General features: G+C 42.8%; 1 protein-coding gene across 4 annotated transcripts in view; it reads left to right on the top strand.

Annotated features, from left to right (window-relative positions):
* The window catches only part of pus10 (pseudouridine synthase 10), a 164,024-nt gene that overhangs the window by 41,955 nt on the left and 99,782 nt on the right, over positions 1-22,287 (top strand). For 3 of the 4 annotated variants that reach the window (XM_048536220.2, XM_048536223.2, XM_048536221.2), the window contains 8 exons: positions 1,495-1,540; positions 5,087-5,151; positions 7,847-7,932; positions 14,887-15,012; positions 16,229-16,285; positions 19,535-19,611; positions 19,699-19,754; positions 19,848-19,965. In XM_048536220.2, coding sequence (XP_048392177.1) covers positions 1,495-1,540; positions 5,087-5,151; positions 7,847-7,932; positions 14,887-15,012; positions 16,229-16,285; positions 19,535-19,611; positions 19,699-19,754; positions 19,848-19,965 — 631 coding nt within the window. The remainder of the gene's footprint in view (positions 1-1,494; positions 1,541-5,086; positions 5,152-7,846; positions 7,933-14,886; positions 15,013-16,228; positions 16,286-19,534; positions 19,612-19,698; positions 19,755-19,847; positions 19,966-22,287) is intronic. The other variant, XM_048536224.2, reaches the window with a different exon arrangement.

Raw genomic sequence — 22,287 nt, forward strand, 5'->3', positions numbered from 1 at the left:
CTTGTTTGTTTGACCAAAATGCAATACTTTACATTTCTCCAAATTAAACTCCATCTGCCACTCCTCAGCCCATTGACCCAATTGGTCAAGATCCCTTTCTAATCTTAGATAACCTTCTTCACTGTCTGCTATATTGCAAATTTTGGTGTCATCTGCAAATTTACTAACTGCTGTATTCTCATCCAAATCATTTATATAAATGACAAATAAACGTGGACTGATCCCTGCGGAACACCACTGGTGACAGACCTCCAGTCCAAGAAGCAACCCTATATCATCACCCTCTGCCTTCTACCGTCAAACCAATTTTGTATCCAATTTGCGAGCTCACTTGAATCCCAGGTGATCTAACATAATCTACCATGCAGAACCTTATCAAAGACTTGAGTTGAACCTGGGTTCCTGGCAATGGGAGGCAGCACTGAGCCACCATTCGAAACCCAGGTAGAGAGATTTTTAAAAAGTTATAGATAAATTGATAACTTTTACATGTTAGAAGTACCACCCTTTTATGTAAGAACCTTTTTCCTGACCTTACAGCTTCCCTCTGTCTCCCAATATGCTTTGCAGCCCAATAGAAGTGTCAAGCTTTCAGACCCTTTTGAGTTTCAGTCCCTGAAAACACAAGATACTGGAACGTGGATGTTCCCAGCTATGTTAACATTTATTGTTTATCCTTAATCTCCAGAGTTTGGCATAGGTGTCAAGAGGGACCATGGGTGGAAGAAGGGATAGACCTTGGTATGGGGGACATGAGGAGGACCTCTCAAACTTATTTTCAAGATGCTTCCTCATGCAGATAATGTTTCATGGCAACACTGTTGTACCCAAATTACAACCCTTTAAAAATTGTGGCCTGCCTCTATGAAAATTGTGGAGGAGTAGGTCGCATCTATTACTACAGTGGGACTGTAGGGTGCAGGTTAGCAACCTGAACCAGCTCCGTACTCTTAACAGGCCCTAGTGAAAAATCGAAAACCCCGTGAATGGCGCGGGAAATGTGCATGGCTGTGCAAGAAGATTTAAGGGACTACACATCCAAATGAAAGGCTGTGCATAATGGGGGGAAGAGCATTCGGGACATTGGTATAAATGAGTTGCAACAATTATTGGTGTGAATACATGCATACTTGTAATTCTAGATAAAACACTTCGCTAAATATCCTCTGTACCGTGTTTTCGTGCCGTTATAATGAACTGTGGATAAGGAAGTGAGCCATTGTACTTCTCCAGTCTGTAAAATGAGTTGCAACATCATGTCCAATAATACCATGCTAGTTTGAAATTTGACTTACTTGAAATAAAAGAAAACTGGAAAGTCAATGTGTGTCCTTCTTGAAATCAAGATTCTGCTGACCTTGAACACTTCAGATTGTGTGACTAGAATGCAGTGTTTTAAATATAATGCTGCCTTGTAGAAAAGAAAATAGATATTCAAGCTTTAAAGTTATGCTCCTGTTAGAATTTTCATCGTTGTTTTTATTATTAATCCAGGGCCACTGCATGTCGAGAGTGCTTTAGACCAACAAAAAACAAACAGGTATTTTTATAACAATTTTTAATGTTTGGCCTAATTTAATTTGAAAGCTTTTTGTCTGTTATACTTTTGTTCAGATAGCATCCTATTCACCACTCAAAATACACAGGGCAGCAGGTGATTCAGCCCTTGAAAACCCCAAATGGCCTGGGCAGTTTCAGTCACAGGATTGACTGAGCATGGGAAACTCACCTTTTAAGTAGACTGGAGGGAAAGGGTGAGGAATTGTTCTGATGTATCAGCAGCAAACTCAGTAGGGAAACAACCGCTGACTGGCCAAGCTGCAAATGACTAGGTGAGTAAGTGTTGGCAATGAGAGATTGTGGGAGAACAAGACCAGAAGTGCAAGGCCAAGAGCCAAGATCTAGGAGCAGTAGTGAAGAGGGCCAGGAACTGGGGCCAGTAGTGGCCTGTTTACCAATGTAGCCATCTGCCTGTGGGGTCAGGGATGTTGGAGGAAGGAGGAAGCTGCTAGGGGACTTGGGGGAGCAGGGAAACTGCAAGGTGGGATGGAAAATACCAAAGGAAGAACAGTTTCAAACCTGCCAACAAAGCAACACTGCCACATTGGACCTAGAAAGACTTGGAATCACTGGGCTAATGGATTACTTGCACGTGAATATAGTGTATCTAACGGAAGGTTACGTATGTTCAGGAGCTATAGGGAGAAAATGTAGCAGCTGCTGTTGTAGTAAACACTGTTTCAGTTGTTAAGTTGGAATCTGAGATTTCAATGTGAAAGGCAGTAAAAAGGGAAGTAACTGCCTGGTTGAAATATTCCAGCTTTGTGCAAATGCAATCGAAATATAGTAGCTATTATTTTATCAGTATGTGGAAGGTATGTTTAGGGTGATGGCTCTTTGTGTGCAGAAGTATGTGTCAGTTATTTTGCGCCTGTTATACTTATGCCTATTCCTTTGTGCTAAGTTAAATATGTGGTGTTTGGAAGTTAGTATTCCTTTATGACTTGTGACTTCAAGTTTAATGGAGTCAACACCTATTGGGGATATTGGTGGATTATTTTTGTGTAGGTCCAAGTATCCCAAATGTAAAAGGAAAAGATGATACAACTAAGTGGCTGAGTTATCTAATAAAGAGAGAATGAAACTTTAGCCCAGAAAATCAAAAGGTGGTCCTCAAGAACCCTCTTTTTTTTTAGCGTAGTTGGGATATTTTATACCCTGATTCAAATATTCAGTAGTGAAATTGCTGGTCTCATATTTTGCAATTACTGATTCTGATTCATTGCTTTCATTTAGAAGTAATGTTTCAGTTTGAATGAAGGGGAATACACCAACTAGTCATTCCACCTCCCTTTAGAAGACATTTTGAAAGCGTTTTTGGAGATATAGCCTTAGCTGCCCAGCTTGTTCTCAAGGAAGAACACTGTAACTTAGGATAGTTCATAGCTTGCTCCCACACTATACGAATTCTGTTTGGCCCATCGAGTCCACAGCAATCTTCTGAAGAGCATTCCATGCAGACCCAACCCCCCTACTCTATCCCTGTAATCCTGTATTTCCCATGGTTAATTCACCTAGCCTACACATCGTGGGACACTAAGGGCAATTTAGCATGGCCAGTCTACGTAACCTGCATGTCTTTGGACTGTTGGAGAAAACCAGAGCACCTGGAAAAAATCTGCAGGGACATGGCGAGAATGTGCAAACTCAATTCAGACAGTCTTATGAGGGTGGAATTGAACCAGGGTCCCTGGTACTATGTGGCAGCAGTACTAACCACTGAGCCATTGTGCTGCCCATTCTATGGGTTATTTCACTATTTGTCATTAATCAGAAGGATTTGGTACAGATTCAGACAAATTAAAACAGACCTAGCTTTACTCTTCAAATCTTAATCTGCAACCTACCCTGGAATTCAGAATTTTTAATTCAACCTGGATAAATGTGAGGTTGGAGTTCAACCTGGATAAATGCGAGGTGATGCATTTTGGAAGGTTGAACTTTAAATGCTGAATATAGGATCAAAGGCAGGATTCTCAGCAGTGTGGAGGAACAGTGGGATCTTGGTGTTCAAGTGCATAGCTCCCTCAAAGTTGCCACCCAAGTGGATAAGGTTGTTAAGAAAGCATATGTTGTTTTGGCTTTCATTAACGGGGGATTGAATTTAAGAGCCACGAGGTTATGCTGCAGCTCTACAAAACCCTGGTGAGACCACACTTGGAATATTGTGTCCAGTTCTGGTCGCCCTATTATAGGAAAGATGTGGAGGCTTTGGAGAGGGTACAAAGGAGGTTTACCAGGATGCTGCCTGGACTGGAGGGCTTGTCTTATGAGGAGAGGTTGACTGAGTTCGGACTTTTCTTTCTGGAGAGAAGGAGGAAGAAAGGTGACCTGATCGAGGTGGACAAGGTAATGAGAGGCATGGATAAAGTCGATAGCCAGACACTTCCCCAGGGCAGGATTGATTGCCAAGAGGGGTCATAGTTTTAAGGTGTTAGGAGGAAGGTATAGAGGAGACGTCAGAGGGAGGTTCTTCACCCAGAGAGTTGTGAGCGCGTGGAATAGTTTTCCAGTGGTAGTCGTGGAAGTGGAGTCATTAGTGACATTTAAGCGACTGCTGGACATGCACATGGATAGCAGTGAATTGAGGAGAATGTAGGTTAGGTTATTTTATTTTTGGATTGGGATTATTCCACGGCACAACATTGTGGGCCGAAGGGCCTGTACTGTGCTGTGCTTTTCTATGTTCTAAAAGATATGAGATCATTGTGTATTCTGTGGGAGGAAGAAGAGCTCCAAAATGGCATGTTACAGGTGGACCTCATTCACAGTGAGAGCTTGTTTGAGAGGTGAAACCCATTTTATTTTGGTGGGATTTAACTAGTGGCAATGTTAGAAATTTCAGTGGCTCTAAATTTATTTTGTGTGTCCAGTACTGAAACTTAGTTTTTTTCCCATTATTTGTCAAAACTAGATAATGAAGAAGAGGACTCCCACACAAAAGTTTAAGTTAAGAAAATGGGTAATTTCAATGGTTTGGAAGTGTATGTATCACAAGTCAACTGGGTTGAAAAAACCTTTTGCACAATAGGCCAACAGTGACACTGAAATTGAGGTTGGGATTAAAGGGGAAAGGACAGTGATGTTGAAAAGACCAGGTAAAAAAGCAATGTGTTTATTAAAACATAGCTGACCTCTACTACTTGGTCTTATCAACTTTCTGCTATATTTGTATGAATCGTATACAGTGAAGTAGAAAATTTGTTGTCATTATACCTGTGTGTGGTGCAGACCTGCTCTCTATGTTGGAATTGTGCTCCCTGTGGGAACAGTCTCTCCTTGGAAGTTGCAGTGGAACTTTGTGTGATGCAGTATGTGAAGAATGCCACAGAGATTGCCTGAAATTCCCAACCAATTATTTCTGCAGATTAGAGACTAATCGTAAATTGGGCTTGATTGCTAAGTAATTTGGCTTGTTAGTAATGTTGTGCTGTAGAGTGAACATATGATGTAATGAATCTTGCCACATCCTGGACGTACACCTACATTTCTAAGAACCAATTATAACGGATGTTTCTCTTTTCAGTCTGTATTCACTAGAATGGCAGTGATGAAAGCTTTGGAGAAGATAAAAGATGGTGACTTCCTTCAGTGAGTGCAGATTAGTGTCTTTTCCCCCAAATGTGTTTTATATATTTCTTAGTAAATGGACATTTTCTGTACATAATTATGATAGAGATAAATTCATGTTGTGTATTAGGTTATATTCTGAGGAAAACCTCAGTCACTAGGAAAAGTACAAACACAAATAATTTAATCAAATAGAGTTATAATAAATGGAGCCAAAACTTGAAGTACAAGGTCTATGAAATAGATTACGGGCTTGAATTTAATGAAGGACCAGGAATCAAAATTGCAAAACTGAAGTTTAATAAAAGATCATACAAACTTCATCAATAGCCTTCTACAGGATTGCAATCCACTTCCTGCTCTATACACAAAGGACTTGGTAAAAGGCGGTGTGTTAGCATTGCGTTCATTCAGCTGCTTTGCCTGACATTCAGTCTTGGATAAATTGAAGAGAAACCAAATCTTGAAATTGCTGGAAAGCGCAACATGTCTGGTAGCGTCTATGGAGAGAAATCGAAGTTAACATATCTGATATGATGACCCTTCTTCAGAACAAGGAAAGGTTGGTATTTATGCAGAAGATGGGGTGTGAATAAACAATAGGTGGAGACAGACCCCAAAGAGAGAGAACAGCAGTAGGAGAGACAAAAGAGTGTTAACGATCAGCATAGGAGAAGTAATAGCTGCTAATGGGGACTATTAGTAGCTAACGGTGCGTTGTGCGTGGTAGCAGCCAAGTGATGACAAGGCCTGGTGCGTCTGAGTTGGGGGTAAGGACATGGGAAAAGGTGCTTCAAGCCCTAAAATTGCTGAACTGAATATTGATTCCAGAAGGCTGTAGAGTTCCCAAGTGGAAAGTGAGATGTTGTTCTTCCTGCTTGTGCTGAGCTTCGCTGGAGCACTGCAGCAAGCCTGAGATGGAGATGTTGACCTGGGAACTTGGCAGTGTATTAAAGTGGAAGTGAAGCTCAGGGTCTTTTTCTTTGTAGCCAGGACATAGATGTTCTGCAAAGGTGTCACCCAGTCTGTGTTTCATTTCCACAATGTAAAGGAAACCACGCTGTGTGCAGCGAATGCAGTAGATGAGATTGAGTGAAGTGCAGGTAAAGCATTGCTTCACCTGGAAGAAGTGTTTAGGCCCTTCGATACTGAGAAGGGAGGAAGTAAACGGGCATGTGTTAAACCTTCTATGATTGCAGGGGAAGGTACTGTGGGCCTGTGTTGGAAGTGAAAGAGAAGTGGTCCAGGGTGTCCTGGAAGGGAACAGTCCCAGCAAAAGGCTGACAAGGAAGGGGAGGGGAATATATATCTGGTGGTGGCATACCAGTGGAGGTGGCGGAAATGGCAACTAATGATCCTCTGGATGTAGATGATGATGGGATGGTAGGTGAGAACGAGAGGGACCCTATTGCTGTTGTGGAAGGGAAGAGAAGGGGTAAGGGTGGAAGAGTGAGAGATGGGTCAGATCTGGATGGGAGCCCTGTTAACTACACTGCTGGGAAATCCTCTTTTGAGGAGGAAGGTGGAAATTTCGGAGGCTCCTTTGTTAAAGTTGGCATCATCTGATGGTAGCCCCTTTTGCTTCTGTGTCATATAGTTCTGCTTTCAAGACCTTGACCAGGACATGACAATGTCAGCAACAACTTATATCCTGCACATTTAACTTAGTGAAAACAACCTATCGTGCTTCTTACAAATATTATTAAACAAAACATGACACAGAGCCATATTAGAAGATATTAGGTCAAATGATCAAAAGCTTGACCAGGAAGTGATTTTAAGGAATGTCTGAAAGGAGATAAGTGAGGTGCAGAGGGTGGGAGGAAATTCTAGAGCTTTAGGCAACCAAATGTAATGTCGTTTGTCTCAAGAGGGTTGGAATATAAAAGCAGCGATGTCCTTCTGAGGCTTTATAAGGCTCTAGTTAGGTCCCATTTAGAATGCTATGTCCAATTTTGGGCCCCACTCCTCAGGAAGGACATACTAGCCCTGGAGCGTGTCCAGCGGAGATTCACACGGATGATCCCTGGAATGGTAGGTTTAATGTATGATGAACGGCTAAGGATCCTGGGATTGTACTCATTAGAGTTTAGAAGGTTGAGGGGAGATCTAATAGAAACTTACAAGATAATGTATGGTTTAGAAGGTGTGACGCTGGGAAGTTGTTTCCGTTAGGCGGGGAGATTAGGACACGTGGGCACAGCCTTAAATTAGAGGGGGTAAATTTAAAACTGAAATAAGACGACATTTCTTCAGCCAGAGAGTGGTGGGCTTGTGGAATTCATTGCCGCAGAGTGCAGTGGAGGCCGGGATGTTGGATGCCTTCAAGGCAGAGATCGACAAATTCTTGATCTCAAAAGGAATCAAGGGCTACAGGGAGAGTGCAGGGAATTGGTGTTGAAATGCCCATCAGCCATGATTTAAATGGCGGAGTGGACTTGATGGGCCGAATGGCCTTACTTCCACTCCTATGTCTTATGGTCTTATGATCTTATTGAAAGAATGGTCACCAGTCATGAACTGATCAAAATCAAGGTTGCTCAGGAGGCCAGAATTAGATAAGTGCAGAAAAGATGCATTTATGGGTGAGATCTTATATTTGAAATTGTTTTGAAGGGTAATTTATAGATGTGTGTTATAATATATCAGTTGTTCTAATGAAATGTTGATGTACCTTTTTAAATCTCACATTCGTTGTGCTTTGATCTTTTGACAGACAGTTTCCTCATCAGCTTGAACCACCTAAAAGGTCCTGTGTTGTTCAGGAAATTCAGTGCTCTCACAATTCAATCTATGTGGCAGGTAAGATGTTGCAACAATTATTTTTTAAATTGCCTGTTCTGGTTGTGATTTGCAACTTGGTGTTTAAAATATTGCGGTCATTGGACATCTGTAGCTTATGACAATGGTGTTAACTACTTTTAACTTTAGAAAATTAGCCTAACGTAGCGTTTAAATTGCTGTTGCCGTGCCCACAGGACATTTTAAAAAAAATATATTCATTCATAGGACGTAGGCACAATTGGCTAGGCCAGCACTTATTGCCTATCCCTAATTGCAAAGAGGGCAGTTAAGGGTTAGCAACATTGTTGTGGGTCGCAAGTAAGCCAGACCAGGTGAGGATTTCCTTCCATAAAGTGAATGGTTGGGTTTTATGCTAATTGACTTGGTCAGTTTGAGGCTGGCTTTTAGTCCAAATTTTTACTGAATTCAAACAGTATCACCCACCGTGGTGAGATTCTGTATAGAAAAGATTTACCAGTTAGGCAAAACAGGTAAACCACTATCAATGTAAAATGTAAGACTTCCAAATGTAAAATGTAAAAGTTTTTAGCCTTTTTGTTTAAATCAACTGATCTTCCATTCTGCCAGCAGCCACAAACGCCTCTTAATCATTGTGACTTCTGCTCTTATCTGTCCAAGAAGGCTCTCTATTACCCTTGCAATTCAGTTTCCTTATCAGACTGTGGCCTATTTTCTCACGTTGAGATCTTTTGGTGTTACCCCCATCAGCATGTCTACTATAAATCCTGTCGGCTGTATGCGGCCTTTTCCTCCTGTTTGTATCTCCTGAATCGGTACTAAAAGGGCATCTTCTGCTTGTCCATTGTTGTAAACTCTGTTGCCTATCTGTGGTAACAAGGTGTAGAGCTGAATGAACACAGCAGGCCAAGCAGCATCACAGGAGCAGGAAGGCTGATGTTTCAGGCCTCGCCCCTTCATGAGAAATGGGGGAGGGGAAGGGGGGGTTCTGAAATAAATATGGACGGGGAGGCGGATGGCTGCGTGGAACGATCCCTCTTCCGTACCTACACTGGCCCTAAACCCCACCTCTTCCTCCGTTACATTGATGACTGTATCAGTGCTGCCTCGTGCTCCTATGAGGAGCTCGAACAGTTCATCCACTTCACCAACAGCTTCCACCCCAACCTTAAGTTCACCTGGACCATCTCGAACATCTCTCTCATCTTCCTGGACCTCTCTCTCTCCATCTCAGGCACCCACCTGGAAACCGATATCCATTTCAAGCCCACTGATTCCCACAGCAACCTAGAATACACCTCCTCCCGCGCACCTTCTTGCAAAAATGCCAACCCCTATTCCCAATTCCTTCACCTCCACCACATCTGCTCCAAGGATGAGGCATTCCACTCCCATACATCTCAGATGTTCTTGTTTTTCAAGGACCGCAACGACCCCCCCCTCCCGTCCCCCCAGTGGTTGAGAACGCCTTCGACCGTGTCTCCCGCATTTCCCGCAACTCATTACACACACCCCGTCACCGCAATAACAACCAAAAAAGAATCCCCCTCGTCCTCACGTACCACCCCATCTACCTCCGGATCCAGTGCATCATCCTCTGACACTTCCGCCATCTGCAATCCGACCCCACCACCAAAGACGTTTTTCCCTCCCCACCCTCGTCTGCTTTTGGGAGGGACCACTCTCTCCGTGACTTCTTTGTCAGCTCCACACTCCCCTCCAGCCCCACCACACCCAGCACCTTCCCCTGCAACCGCAGGAAGTGCTACACTTGCCCCCACGCCTCCTCCCTCGCCCCCATCCCAGGCCCCAAGAAGACTTTCCACATCAAGCAGATGTTCACCTGCACATCTGCTAATGTGGTATACTGCATCCGCTGTACCAGTTGTGGTCTCCTCCTACGTGGGGGAAATCAAGCGGAGGCTTGGGGACCGCTTTATAGAACACCTATGGTCAGTTTGCAATAAACAACCGCATCTCCCAGTCGCAAACTATTTCAACTCCCCCTCTCATTCCTCAGACGACATGTCCATCCTGGGCCTCCTGCAGTGCCACAGCGATGCCACCCGACGGTTGCAGGAACAGCAACTCATATTCCGCTTGGGAACCCTGCAGCCCAATGGTATCAATGTGGATTTCACAAGCTTCAAAATCTCCCCTCCCCTGCTGCATCCCAAAACCAGCCCAGCTCATCCCCACCTCCCTAACCTGATCTTCCTCTCACCTATCCCCTCCTGACACCTCCAGCTGCACCCCCATTTCCTATCTACTGATCTCATCCTGCCTCCTTGACCTGTCCGTCCTCTCTGGACTGACCTATCTCCTTCCTATCTCCCCACCTACTCTCACCTTTACTGGCTCCATCCCTGCCTCTTTGACTTGTTTGTCTCGTCTCCACCTATCTTCTCCTCTATCCATCTTCTATTCCCCTCCCCCTTTCTCCCTATTTGTTTCAGAACCCCCTTCTCCTCCCCCATTTTTGATGAAGGGTCTAGGCCCGAAATGTCAGCCTTCCTGCTCCTATGATGCTGCTTGGCCTGCTGTGTTCATCCAGCTCTGTACCTTGTTATCTCAGATTCTCCAGCATCTGCAGTTCCTATTATCTCTTCCTATCTGTGGCCTTACTTCTTGTCCCTGATCTTGGATATTTAGATAGTTCTTATATTTTCCCTTTAGACTTGACTGCTTATCCCATTCTTGTGGTCACCACAGTCATCTGATGCCGCTAGCTGGTATCCATGAACCTATTTCGGCAAATGATCCCCAAACAAGATTGCTTTTTCATGTTCTTCACAATCAGGCCAAGTGTCGGTATTTATTTTGAGGTTTTTAAGTCTTCCTCTCTGTTTCCAATTTTTAGTGCTTATGGCTATGCAATTTACATGGTGCTTCATTATAGCAGCACCTTCTCCCACGTTCTGAATTTGCAAATTCACACCTTATCCCCACTACCAGTGAGAAATGCAGCTTTAAAGTCTGATTCCTACATCATAAAAGTTTTCCCATCATGTCCGTAACTTTTCCTGGCCCTTTCCACTCCTGTATTCTCTCTCTTATAATAAACTGTGTCACCAGATCTGAAATCTCCCCAAGATTGTCTGCAATATCTCCAAGCTCCATGTTTTTGTGATGCCTCAGCTTTAATGAATGTTTTTTTTCTACCAGTATCTGATGTGTGTTTAAAAAAAACTCAGGCTGATTGTTATGCCTTCTAGTGCTGGAGTGTTATCATGAAGTATTGAAGGTAATTTAAATTCCAATCATATCCTGATTGGGTTGGGCTGTGCCTCCCAACTATCTGTAAGAAGTTTCTTTTTGCATTTACTTCCCATGCCAGTGTAGTTTGTAAGTTACAGTTCAGCTGATCTGCCAGTATTTTTGTGCAACATTTAGTGAATTATTGCATAGCTTCTTTCACATGAGCCATTGCCAAATAGAGTTCTCTGTGGCAGTATGCGTTGCAGTAATGTTTAAATTCTCTTACATGTCCTGAGCTTCGTCACTCACTGCCTCCATTACTTGTTAAGATTTATTGTTGATCCAAGGCAATTTTTCCACAACTTTATCCGTTATCGTTAATCTATCCTTACTATACGGTGGATTTGCTAAATCTGGTCACCATATTCTACAAAGTTATAGATAAATGTTCTGATCTTTGCCCCACATCTTCAGGTCCATGCCTATTACTTAATTTAATTCCTTGACAAATGGAACATTTACAACTAGGCATGGTGGGGTCTTAAAGTATTGAATATATGTATCATTTTGCAATGTGATCTATTCTACAGTGGTTTCACATTCTTTATCCATAACACTGGTGTCCTTTAACAGCGTAGGTGGAACTGGAACCTGGACCTTCTGGCCCAGAGGTAGGGACACTGTGCCACAAGAACTCAGCTCTTTTTGTTTTTAGTTAACCTGCTCACGCATGTCACAACAGCTCTGGATCAGGTGGGACTTGAACCCAAGCCTTCCAGCTTACTAGTAGGGACACTGTGACAGTGTCACAAGACCCCCCCATGAGCCCCAGCTTTTTTTGATACCGCTGCTAATTCACTGAAATAATCAAGTAGGGGCAGTGCAACGATGACCAAAATCGAAAAAGATGTGAAGACAAATAAATGGCTAAATCAAAATGGTGTTGGAGGGGGACTGAACCCATCCCTCTTTTGCAAAAATATTTTTAATCAACCTGTCCAGATGTTTTATGACACACCTCTAGAGTTCATAGAACCATAGAATCCGTACAGTTGGTGGGGCTTGATCTAGGATCCTCCGTCCCAAAGGTAGAGACACCACCTCTGAGCCACAAGGGACCTGAACACAGCTCTACTTTTGTTTTAACAATCCCACCACAAAATCACCCATTCATCCAGTTAAAGGATCAATTAACAAGCACTACGCGCCAGGGCAGTGCAACAAGAGCAAAGGGGAATGGTAAAGAAAGAGAAGAGACTAAATCAAAATGCGGAGGTACTGTGTGAGACTGGGGTGAACAAAGTCAGAAGTTACACAACACTGGATTACAATCCAACGGGCTGATTTGAAAGCGTGAGATTTCAGATCGCTTGAAAAATTGTGATTTCAGACAAACCTGTTGGGCTGTAACCTGGTGTCTGGTGACTTGTGACTAAATCAAAACGGAACTGGAAGGGGAAATAATGCAGCCCAGCCCCTACAGTGCACATCTCTCCATAAATGCCTCAAGGGTTTTGGTGGACAGTGCATGCCCCCTCTCTAAGGACACCAGGAATGAACATAACTGCAGAAGTAGGGCAGGCACTCAAGAACAATGATCTTCACAATGGCCTGCTGTCTGGACCTGTTAATGACTTCTTTAGCCTGACCAAGGAACCCAGATCTTTTCTATAAAATAGTTAGCATTTGGCCAGTTTTGCAAAAAGGCCTTCAAATGGGTTCATCAATAATTTTTCAGGATGGTGGGTCAAAGCATTTTCACCTTTTATGAATTCAGGTCCATTGAAGTCGTTCAGATCATGTTACTCTTTGTTTTGTTTGGCTTGTTGGCTTTGACTTTTATATCTGCTGCTTTCTTCGCCTCTGCTTGGAACTGGAGTTTTAACGCAGTTTTGTCAGCTTGTGCACAGATTTGAGAGTACCCAATGTAACTAAGGCTCATCTGTCCAGAAAAGCACCGTCTTGCCTGGAGTCCTCTCGTTGCCTCAGACATGAAACTAGTTCTTCTTTTTCTTTTAATAAAGCACCACCAATTTAACCAGTCAACTAATTAAGCAACAAATGATGTCCACTAATACCCCCTTGATGGTTTCATAACAACCTATTCAGAGGTGTTATTACCAACTTCTGGATTTGAACTTGAGCGTTGCCTGCTTTAAATCAATTCTGCGGCTATTCCATTTGAGCGTTGGGCCATCTTGTGGTACAGTGGTAGTCTCCCTGCCTCTGGATTGCAAGACCACCTACTCCAGAGGTGTAAAGTAATGTCTCTGAACAACATTGATAAGAAAAGTCGATTAAATTTTTAAAAAGCTTCTGTTTGAGCCTTTGAGCTTTTGTGGCACAGACGTGTGTCCCTATCTCTGGGTCAGGGGCGCGAGGTTCAAATACCACCCGTCTGTTCTAAAATCTAGGACTCTAGTATGTAAAAAAGAGTAATAGGTTCTTTAGAGATAATGGGAACTGCAGATGCTGGAGAATTCAAGATAATAAAGCGTGGAGCTGGATGAACACAGCAGGCCAAGCAGCATCTCAGGAGCACAAAAGCTGACGTTTCAGGCCTAGACCCTTCATCAGAGAGGGGGATGGGGTGAGGGTTTTGGAATAAATAGGGAGAGAGAGGAGGGCAGACCGAAGATGGAGAGAAAAGAAGATAGGTGGAGAGGAGAGTATAGGTGGGGAGATAGGGAGGGGATAGGTCAGTCCAGAGAAGACGGACAGGTCAAGGAGGTGGGATGAGGTTAGTAGGTAGGAGATGGAGGTGCGGCTTGGGGTGGGAGGAAGGGATGGGTGAGAGGAAGAACAGGTTAGGGAGGCAGAGACAGGCTGGGCTGGTTTTGGGATGCAGTGGGGGTAGGGGATGAGCTGGGCTGGTTGTGTGATGCAGTGGGGGGAGGGGACGAACTGGGCTGGTGTGCCCAGGCCCCAAGATGACTTTTCATATTAAGCAGAGGTTTACCTGCACGTCTGCCAATGTGTTATACTGTATCCATTGTACCCGGTGTGACTACCTCTACAATGGGGAAGCCAAGCGGAAGCTTGGGGACCGCTTTGCAGAACACCTCCGCTCGGTTCGCAATAAACAACTACACCTCCCAGTTGCGAACCATTTTAACTTCCCCCTCCCATTCTTTAGATGACATGTCCATCATAGGCCTCCTGCAGTGCTACAATGATGCCACCCGAAGGTTGCAGGAACAGCAACTCATATTCCACTTAGGAACCCTGCAGCCAAATGCTATCAATGTGGACTTCACCAGCTTCAAAATCTCCCCTTCCCCCACCACATCCCAAAACCAGCCCAGCCTGTCCCTGCCTCCCTAACCTGTTCTTCCTCTCACCCATCCCTTCCTCCCACCTCAAGCTGCACGTCCATTTCCTACCTACTAACCTCAACCCACCTCCTTGACCTGTCTGTCTTCCCTGAACTGACCTATCCCCTCCCTACCTCCCCACCTATACTCTCCTCTCCACCTATCTTCTTTTCTCTCCATCTTCAGTCTGCCTCCCCCTCTCTCCCTATTTTATCCAGAACCCTCTCCCCATCCCCCTCTCTGATGAAGGGTCTAGGCCTGAAACGTCAGCTTTTGTGCTCCTGAGATGCTGCTTGGCCTGCTGTGTTCATCCAGCTTCACACTTTGTTATCTTATAATAGGTTTTTCACCTTGCTTCATCTGAATGTTGTACTTTCACATTACATGTACTGTTGTTAGTCTGCTCGGTCATAAATGCATCAAATCCCCCGTATATGGAGAGTGAAAAGAACTAAAAAGTGGACACCTATGTTTTTCTTAGGCAGATATAACAAGTTCTCCAGGAGTCTACCACAGACTCCTTGGGTAATAGATGGAGAAAGAAAAATGGAGTCCTCAGTGGAAGAACTTATAGGAGAGCCGCTGAAAAAAGTGTTTAAAGTAGATAGTAAGTTACTTGAATAAAATAAAATTCTTCTTTGCATTTCTGTGCCTTTTGATGACAATATAAGACTTGCCATGACTCAAGTTCGTGACATGAAGTATTCCAAAGCTGAATATTTGCAATGTGGTGCATTGAAGATGGAAAACATAAAATGCTAGACTTCTAAATATTGAAGAATTTAGTACTAAAACTAAGAATTTTGATGTAATATGAAACTTTACAGTAGAGAAATCAGACAATATTATAGCCTGTGGAAATCTGATTGATGCTTCACTGGAGATAGTATGATCAGAAATAACTGATTTGTTTTCATTTAAAAGAAACTGTTTGCACATCTCTGCTGCTGCAATTTTGCTGTTCAATGAAGTTTCACTTTGTCCATGTTTGCCTGAATGCATGTTCTTCTCAACACTTTGTGATTAATTTTGTTGTTAAGACATATGTTCAAGTATTGCATTTGTTTATACAGAAAAAGAAGCAAGTCCCCATTAAGTTTGCTCATGCTTATAATGCCCAGACCACCATAACAAAACACTTTCTAACCAGTTGCTGGGATGCAGTATCCTGGAGAAGTATAAAACTCAGAGCCAGCAGCTAGTAATGGTAGGGAATATTGATAATTCCACTCCAACCTTAGGTAATCAAAACCAGCCCAGATCATCGTGTTGACCATGTGTCTCTTAGCTGTTAATCCATTTAACTTTAATATGATACAATATCAGGCAAGAACTGGATTAGCTCTCAAAGTCTTGTGCGTAAGCCTCAAAAAATTAGAGACTCCAGAGGTAGCAATCAAGTGATTACAAACACAGCAAACAACACAAAAAGAAATCTTTCTATTCTAGTAAGCCAGACAGCCTTGTAAATCTCCCCTTATGTTTACAATGTAAGTTTTCCATGAGTTACAGGGCAAAAGAAAATGAAATGTGAAAGATCTGTTCCCATGTTAAATGCCATTTAGTTCAAAATATTTTTCAACCCATAATTTTGCCGTAGAGTAATCAGCTAAAAAATATTTGATGCCAGTGTTACATTGTAAAAGTATTCTTTGGAATTCCTTTCTCCCACTTTCTGTTTAATTCATTTTAAGTTTATCCTTTTAAAAAAATGTTTCTGTTGTCATTCATCTAGATTATTGAGCATTAATAATGGTCACTTAACAATTAAAATATTAATTTGTATGGCTTTATCATCCAAAGAACATCCTTTATACCTGCAGGTTTAAACTTTTCCTCTTCGGGAAGAGAAGATGTTGATGTCAGAGCCTTGGGAAATGGTACTTATGTTTCAGTTTCTTGTGATATGTCTTAATTTGGACTATGATTTTAAGTTGAAGTATGTATACTCTTTCAGAAATTATTTTTAATATCTGTACACGTTGCAATAGTGATAACAAGGTGTGGAGCTGGATAAACACAGCGGGCCAAACAACATTTTAGGAGCAGGAAGGTTGACGTTTCGGGCCTAGACCCTTCATCAGAAATGGAGGAGGGGAAGATGGTTGTGAAATAAATAGGGAGAGAAGGGGAGGTGGATTGAAGATGGATAGAGGAGAAGATGGGTGGAGAGGAGACAGACATGTCAAAGAGGCGGGGATGGAGCCAGTAAAGGTGAGTGTAGATGGGGAGGTAGGGAGGAGGTAGGTCAGTCCAGGGAGGACAGACAGGTCAAGGGGACAGGATGAGGTTAGTAGGTAGGAAATGGGAGTGCGGCTTGAAGTGGGAGGAGGGGATAGATGAGAGGAAGAACAAGTTAGGGAGGCGAGGACGAGCTGGGCTGGTTATGGGATGCGGTAGGGGGAGGGGAGATTTTGAAGTTTCACCATCCAATAATTTATTCTTACCGTGCTAAAGAGAAGCTGGTTAACTGGTGAGTATCTGGTAAAAGGTTAAGGTCGTTAAGGTTCAAAATAGTACAGCAGCTGGTTATCAGGTAAAAAAAATAGAAGCACACTTAATCTAAAGTTGAATGCATTCATTGAGGCAATGGAACACATTAAGGATGGCAGGAGAGGGGATGCATCACAGTTGCAGTTTATGGGAGTCCCTAATGCCAGTTTGATCCAGAACAAATGGGTCTGCAGCTGGTGTTTGAAGTTTGTGCAGTTTCATTTCAGACTTGACGATTGGTCATTGAGCTATTGACTCTGTCATGCAGCAGGAACCGGCAGGTCACTTGGATTGTTTTTACCAGGAGGTAGTTGCACCTCTTGGGATTGGATCATCAGATCTGATCAGTATTCAGGGATAGGAGCGTGTAACTGTGAGTGAATCTTTATATCTGAATGCACTTGGCATTTGAAACAAAACAGCTGAATTTATGATCTCAGCTAATGTTAGTACTAGACAAGTCAGATTCCAGACAGAAACTTGGATTGATTGATCATATTTTTATTTATTTTAGTTTAAATGAAGTGGTCTATCGCTGACATGTAGGCTGCTGTGCTGTAAAGTTGCTTTAACACTAAACTGAATTCATTTCATGAGAAGTGAAGATAAAATAACATGATCCATACTACCTATTTATTGTACAGATTCAAAGACTTTTAAACACTTAGTACAAGTATAACCCCACTAATCCTAAAACACTCCTTCGTAAATTGAAAATAAATAAAACAACTTCTATGTGCAAATGTTCGGATGCACTTGTTGAAGAAGTGGTGGTTGGATTCGGAAACTGGACCTTATTGCAATGACATAGAGCACCAGAAGCATCACAGATGTTATGGAGAACAGCTGGGAAAATAAAAATGAGTTATTTCAGCTGGACCATAATTTTTTTGAATGACTGAGCAGAGCTGATCTGAGGGGCAGTAAAGCTTAGTTTTACTCTTGTTTCTATGTTCTTATGGGTAGTTAGCATGTACGGGGTGGGGGTTGGGGGGGAGCGTGGAATACATGCCACAGACACACAAGCCTGCTGCCAAAGTAGGAAACATCCTTGAGCAAACCGAACAGTCAGAGTGAGATGATGAAAAGCAGAAGTGCAGCTAAGATGGTAAATAGTTAATCACAATAGACTGAATTTTAACAGTTTTTTGGGTACTTGTTAGTTGTGTTGAGTTCATTTTGAGGGCTTTTAACTGAGGCCTGCTGGACTTCCTCACTTCTATCTTAAACAAGCTTCATTAGCTATTTACTTGCCCCACGGTATCCCTCTCATCTTACCACTGCTGCCTCACAGTGCTAGGCACCCGAATTTGATTCCACCCTCTGGTGTCTATGGAGTTTGCATATTCGCTCCGTGTCCACGTGGATTTCCTCCCACGGATCATAGATTTGTGGATTAGGTGGATTCGCCATGCTAAATTGTGTCCAGGGAAGTGAACAGTTGCGGGGATACAGTAGGGAGGTGGGTCTGAGTGGGATGCTCTTTTTTTTTAGGGCCCTGTGGCCTGCTTCCATGTTGTAGAATATTTATGATTCTGTGAACTTACCTCAGTAAAAACTGATGTGAATTATTTGTTTAGTATCTTTCTCATCTCCTGTGGTTCTACCCATACACTACCTCATTGATCTTTAAGGAGCCCTGTTCTCTCCCTAGTTTCTCAGGATTGATTCACATACAATGAAAAACGGTGGGGATGGGGCCGGCATTTGAGTTCACTGAGCTACTGTTGGAAGAATTCAGTATCTTGTGGACATCCACAGGACCTGCATAGGCAGTGAATTATTATAAAGTAGTCAATGGCATTTTGCAGACAAATGCAAAAATCAACTTGGTCAAAGCAGGGCTTGGCAAATAGAAAATGACCATACTAGGGATATTGGTTGTGGGTTAAATGTTGGCCAAGGCAGTACAAAACTGCTCAGCTCCGTTTTGAATTATCTGTAGTCTTTTGCATCCATGTAGATGGGGCTTTGTTTTGGCACCGTTTTCAAAGACAAAGCAGTGCTTTACCTGGACAGGAAGGAGATTCCTAATTACTAATAGGGGAGTCCAGAACCAGGGGTCACAGAGTATGGATATGGAGTAGGGTATCTAGGACTAAAAGGAGGAGAAATTTCTTCACCAGGGAATGGTGAGCCTATGGAATTCTCACCACAGAAAGCAGTTGAGGCCAAAACAGTTTTGAAAAATGTTTTTAAGAATGAGTTAGATGTAGTTCTTACGGCAAAGGATCAAGGCATATTAGGAAACAGGACGCACAGGATACTGAGTTTGAAGGTCATGATCACATTGAATAGCAAAGCAGGCTCAACTCTATTTCTCTAATTTTCTACATTTCTCACTCTTATTCACAACTATTTTGAAAGCTTACTCTGGAATATGTGCTCCGGAAGACTGACAGACTACATATCAGGAAGTGCTATGACCGAACTAAGACTCGACACCATTGATATTTTGGGTTACTAGATTAAATAGATTATTTGGTGGCCTAAAAATTTATAAAGTTGACTATTATTTTTCATTGTGAATATTTGCCCATTTTTGCATAGCTATTCTGAGAAAATAATCTTGCAATGTTTTACCAAATGGGTGAAAGTGATTTATTTTCCCCTCAAAACCTTTCCTTTGTTGCCAGGCAGGCCTTTTGCGATTGAGCTGCTTAACCCACGTAGAGCATCTTTTCCTCCGAAAGAACTTAAAGAACTTCAACAGGTAATTGAGAAGAGTGCAGAATTAAATTCCTAGGGATTTACAAAGTGATTTGTTTAAGCTTTAATGTAGTTTGTACGTTCTTTGCAGAAAATTAATAGCTCTACTGATAAAATCCAAGTTCGAGATTTACAGATGGTGACCAGGTGAGTTTGTCCAATAAAATTAGCCTCCGTTTTTTTCAACTTTTTAAAAATTTACTAAACAAACAGTAATTTGTTCTTGATTATTTTGTTAAGGGAGGCAATAGTACATATGAAAGAAGGTGAAGAAGAGAAGACAAAGTCCTACAGTGCCCTAATATGGACAGAGAAAGCTATAACAAAGAATGATATAGATTTTCTACAGGATTTACAGGTACAAAGAAAACAAATTTGTAGTGTAAATTCAGATTTGCATGTTGTGTGCAAGATGCTTCAAAGGAGAAATAAACTTCCAAGACGAGACTGATGAATCTGATTCATAACTTGCATCTTTATAAATGTTGTTAAACCCAGTGAGCTTCAGGGCTTTCACTTGTGACTCAGCAAGAAGTAATTTTTGTGAGAGTAACCTGTTCAGTCTAAAACTTATGAACTCATCTCTTTGGGACCCAGTAAGTGCACCTTGAACTGAGTGACATTGACTTGGTCTCTGGTGTTTAATTTTTTATTGTAAGTTGAATTCAATGTTTACCTGGAGCAAGTACCTAAGTTGCTTTGTCATATGGAGAAAAGTAAGTAAAATAGGTGACCGATTTGTAAATCCTTTAATGTAACCCTAAAAGAAATTTGAAATAAACGTTGGCAGATTTCTATGGGCATGCTTACTCGAAAATAAATGGTGCGAGAGGTGAGGGTTATGCTGCTGAAAACTTTAAATGCGCAGATTTATCAAAAACAGACTGGTTTGTTGGTCTTGGAGAAACACAGCAGGCCAGGCAACTTCAGAGGAGCAGGAAAGTTGACATTTAGGGTCAGGGCCCTTCAGAAATTTTGGAAGAAAGGTCTCGACCTGAAACATCAACTTTCCTGCTCTTCTGATGCTGCCTGACCAGCTGTGATCTTGCAGCTCCATACTCTGTTGTCTCTGACTCCAGCATCTGCAGTTCTCGCTGTCTCTGGTTTGTCCGTCTTGATATTTTCAAGAAGGATTTTAAAGAAAATATCTTGTAGTTTAGGATGTCTGCTTCCAAAATATAAGCAGTTGCTTTCAAAACTTAATGTTAAACCAAGGACACGTATGATGATACAAAAACAGAAGTTGCTGGAACAGCTCAGCAGGTCTGGCAGCATCGGTGAAGAGGAAAATCAGAGTGAACATTTCGGATCCAGTGGCCCTTCCTCAAAACTCATGGTGATTGGGAAAATGTTGGTTTACATGCAGAAAATAGGGAGGGTGATGGGTTAGGGAGTAAACGATATGATAGAGCCCAAAGAGAGAGAATAACAGTTGGACAGACAAAGGAGTTGATAACGATCTGGCTGGGATGGTGAATAATGGGGTCTGTTCATGACGAACAATAGGCAGTGTCTAATGGCATGCTGTGTGATAACAAGGCCTGGTGTGTGGGGTGGGGGCCTGGGACATGGGAGAGTTTAGGCCCTAAGGTTATTGAACCCTGTTGAGTCCGAAGGGCTGTAGGGTTCCTATGCTAAAAATGAGGTGTTGTTCTTCCAGCATGTGCTGAGCTTCGCTATAACACTGCAGCAAGCCAGAGACAGATGTTGGCCAAGGAACAAGGTGGTGTGTTAAAGTGGCAGGCAACAGGTACCTCTGCGTCTTTTTCTGCAAGCAGAACATAGTTCTGCGAAGCGATTACCCAGTGTACACTTTGTTTCCCCAATGTAGAGGACACCATGTTGTGAGCAATAAATGCAGTAGACTAGATTCTGGGAAGTGCAGGTGAAGTGTTGCTTTACCTGGATGGTATGTTTGGGCTCTTGGATAGTGGGACGGAGGAGGTAAATAGGCAGGTGTTACACCTTCACCGGTTACAAGGGAAGATGCTGTCTGGCTGTGGGGGGTGTTAGGGGTAAAGGAAGTGTGGACCAGGGTGTCCCAGAGGCAATGGTCCCTCAGGAAGATAGACAAGGGAAGGGAGGAGAATATGTGTCTGGTGGTGGCATCTCGCTGGAGCAGGCAGAAATCACATCTGATGATCTTCAGGATGTGGATGCTGGTAGGATAGTAGGTAAGGACAAGGGGAACCCTGTCACTGTTTCAGGAGGGAAGAGAAGGGGTGAGGGCGGAAGTGCAGGAGATGGCTTAGACTCATTTGAGGGCCCTGTCGACCGCTGGGCTGGGGAATCCTCAGTTGAGGAGGAAGCTAGAAATTTTGGAGACTCCCTTATCGAAGTTGGCCTCATCTGAATATATACGACGGAGACGGAAGATCTGAGAGAATGCGACAGAGTCTTTACAGGAAGCAGAGTGCAAGGATGTATAGTTCAGGTAGCTATGGGAGTTGGTGTGTTTATAGTGGATATTAGTGGCCAGTCTGTCCCCAGAAATGGAAACAGAAACCTTGAGGAAGAGAAGGGAGGAGTCAGAGATAGACCAGGTGAAAGTGAGAGCAGGGTAGAAATTGGAAGCGAAATCAATTAACTTTTCCAATTCCGAATGAGAAAGGGAAGCAGCACTGATGATACTGTCAATATATTGAAGAAAGGGTTGTGGGTGGTGGCTGGAAAAGGACTG

The sequence above is a fragment of the Stegostoma tigrinum genome, chromosome 9 (assembly GCF_030684315.1).
Source record: "Stegostoma tigrinum isolate sSteTig4 chromosome 9, sSteTig4.hap1, whole genome shotgun sequence".
Lineage (NCBI taxonomy): Eukaryota > Metazoa > Chordata > Chondrichthyes > Orectolobiformes > Stegostomatidae > Stegostoma > Stegostoma tigrinum.